Genomic DNA, 2,785 nt, shown 5'->3' on the forward strand with positions numbered 1-2,785 from the left:
TGGTGTGTGTTTGTGGAGGTACCCTTCCAGATGGGTTTGGCATCTCACTGTGACGGGTCCACTTATGCTCACTGATCTCTGTTGGGCCTCGATCAAGGGCTTCAAATAAAGTACCTGAGGCGGTAAGAATGGAACCTCTTACTGGTCGGTCCTGAAAAACGTAGCTTTCAGATATGGAGCGAATCGAGCTCTGGATCATAAGCGAATTCCTTCGACAGCCTGTAACACAGGTGTCCTCCTTCCCACGCCTGTTTGTCGACATTTAGACAGCTGGCTGATGAAGTCAGTGGCGGGCCAGTGAGAGTCAAGGCAGGCCAGGTACTCACAAGGGTGCGCTGGAGAGGCGCGCTGTCTGCGCCGACGCAGATTGAGAGAGAAACCAGGCTTCAGGGCGTTTCGAGAAACGTGTGATTGATGACGTCAAATAGCTCTTCGAAATCCTTCCTGGTATATATAGTGCATGAAGAGAGCGTAGCGATTGAGACCCCTCCTCGTGATAGAGGGGCATGGTCCAACTGATCAGTGAAAGGACAATGCCTGGACAGCATCCATTAATACACTGTGTTACACAAGACACAGCAATAGCTCCCAGTGGAGCTAAACTACTCTGTACAGATGATATGGAGAACCATGGGCAATAAACAGTGTACGCATTAGGGAATTACTTGAGACCGAGATAGGTAAGCACTGGAGTGATTGTGGGGGGAAGGGCAGGTATACCACTCTCCCGAAAAAAAAAAGAAAACTCATATTGTTCAGATACAGTTTAGAGAAGCGGTAGAGCTATTGTTTGTAGGATGTGCGTTGCGGGTGTCTCCCCAAGAGACCCTGACACTGGCGGTTTGGGTATGTGAGACAGGTAGGGTGTACGAGGTGTTATTTGAAGGAGGACTTCCAAGGTATAAGTGAGGGATGCAAGACAGCAGCTTTGATGTATACCAGGACAAACGTTCCTACTGAGAACTTCTGATTAACATGTAAACCATCGGCTTTTGAATGTGTGAAAGTGTGCATACATGTGGTGAGCTGTGAGCAGCTTACCTTACTAATCAGTATACCCTAAAAGACTGATAGCTTTGCTGCAACATCTTTTCCTGTTAATGTTTCCTGTAACTGTTGGATCTTTGCCGAAACATAACTGTGTTTGATTGTGGGACCTCATCATCTCACAGTGAGGACTTAGTAAAAACATGAAAGTCACTTTATTACCACTCTCTTACTGATCCTGCGTCCAATTAGAACAAAGTATTTTTCCTTTCCAGGAGATATCCAGTTCATTCTGTTCTCTGGAACCCTAAATTCACGTCAAAACACTATTTTCAAAGCCTCCTCACATCAACCCCAAACCTCATCAGTTCAACAATCAAGTGTACAAGTGTATGGACAGTTATAGGTAAAATGGTAAATGACTGTACTTGTATAGCGCTTTCTAGTCTTCCGACCACTCAAAGCGCTACTACAGTTTGATGGCAAAGCCCATCGAACAAGAAACTAACTCATTGCATACACATTCAACCACCGATGCTGTCATCAGCGAGCAATTTGGGTTCAGTATCTTGCTCAGGATACTTCGACAGTGAGGAAGCGGGGACAAACAACAACCTTCCCATTTGGGGACGGACCCGTCTGCCTCTTGAGGCACAGCCGCACTCTATGAGCTCAAATATACTCCTAACAACAAGACACATACGGTGGAAAGCAGGCAGGTAGTAGTTTTATTTATATGAACTATTTTCTGGATTCTGCTGAAACGAACGTGTTCCCCACATGTGTACTGGTTGTCGGTCACATAAACTTGGCGGTAGCGGAAGCTTACGTGAAATCCTTACCCCGATTCCTGCTTATGTATTACTATTTAGTTACTAACTACTAGTAACCAGTCATCACCTTGAATGCCACATTCGTTACCCCCACCTCTGCGCATCTGCTGAAATCGCGTAAGCTAATGTTAAGCTAGCAGTCCAAACAGCGTGGTAGCCCAGGGGGTTTAAAGCTGCAGTATGGTCACTTTTATAAAAATATCTTTTTACATATAATAAATTCCTGGGACAGCAGAACACGAGACATGTCATCTGTCATCTGTGAACAAATCAGGTTCCTCTGGAAAATGCAAGAAGAATCCACTGGGTCTGAATGAAATCAACCAATCAGAGCCAAGGAGTTCATCTCCAGCTTGGGGATCTTCAAGAAGAAGATGCAGAGGATCTCTTAAACTGGAGTTATGGTAAGTCCCAAATAAAGATCCAAACAGATATGCTGAGTTATAAGTAGTCTGCAGTTCATTAAATGATGCATATCTTGAATGGACTTGTTGAAAGGACTTGGATCTATGTATAAACAACTGTCAATATTTGTGACATCATTATACAGTGGATTAACATTATTTTGAAGTAAAAATGTGTTTTACGATATCATGAATGATCAGTCTTATTTTTTCAGATCATTACTGCTGTTGAAGCCGTTGAGATCCAAGGCTCTGTCTGGACTGTTATCACTGTTATCACTTCATTTAAACCAGAACCAAAGTTCAACACATCAGAGGACTTAACAATAACTAACAAATCAATAACCTATGCAGCACTAATAAAAATAATAATAATAAATGCCTTTATCCGGCTGTGGCAAATAGTGAAAGCAGCTTCTCTAGACAGCTTGTTGGGTTGTGGCCAGCAGCCTCCTGTCAGACAGCTCTGGCCTTGTTGTGCTACTTCTGACAGCTGACTGTCACTGGCCTCCAGCCGGCTCACCACACTGCAGCGGCTGAAGGCCAGGGATGGTTTTCTCT

At 44.1% G+C, this 2,785-nt stretch overlaps 1 protein-coding gene across 1 annotated transcript in view; it reads right to left on the reverse strand.

Annotated features, from left to right (window-relative positions):
* nt5dc1 (5'-nucleotidase domain containing 1) overlaps nt 1–2,785 on the reverse strand; it is a 64,674-nt gene that overhangs the window by 24,586 nt on the left and 37,303 nt on the right. The window contains exon 9 of the mRNA XM_035679079.1: nt 2,716–2,783. Within this exon, the coding sequence (XP_035534972.1) occupies nt 2,716–2,783 (68 nt within the window). The remainder of the gene's footprint in view (nt 1–2,715; nt 2,784–2,785) is intronic.

The sequence above is a fragment of the Morone saxatilis genome, unplaced genomic scaffold (genome assembly GCF_004916995.1).
Source record: "Morone saxatilis isolate NCDOM2014 unplaced genomic scaffold, NCSU_SB_2.0 Contig7, whole genome shotgun sequence".
Lineage (NCBI taxonomy): Eukaryota > Metazoa > Chordata > Actinopteri > Moronidae > Morone > Morone saxatilis.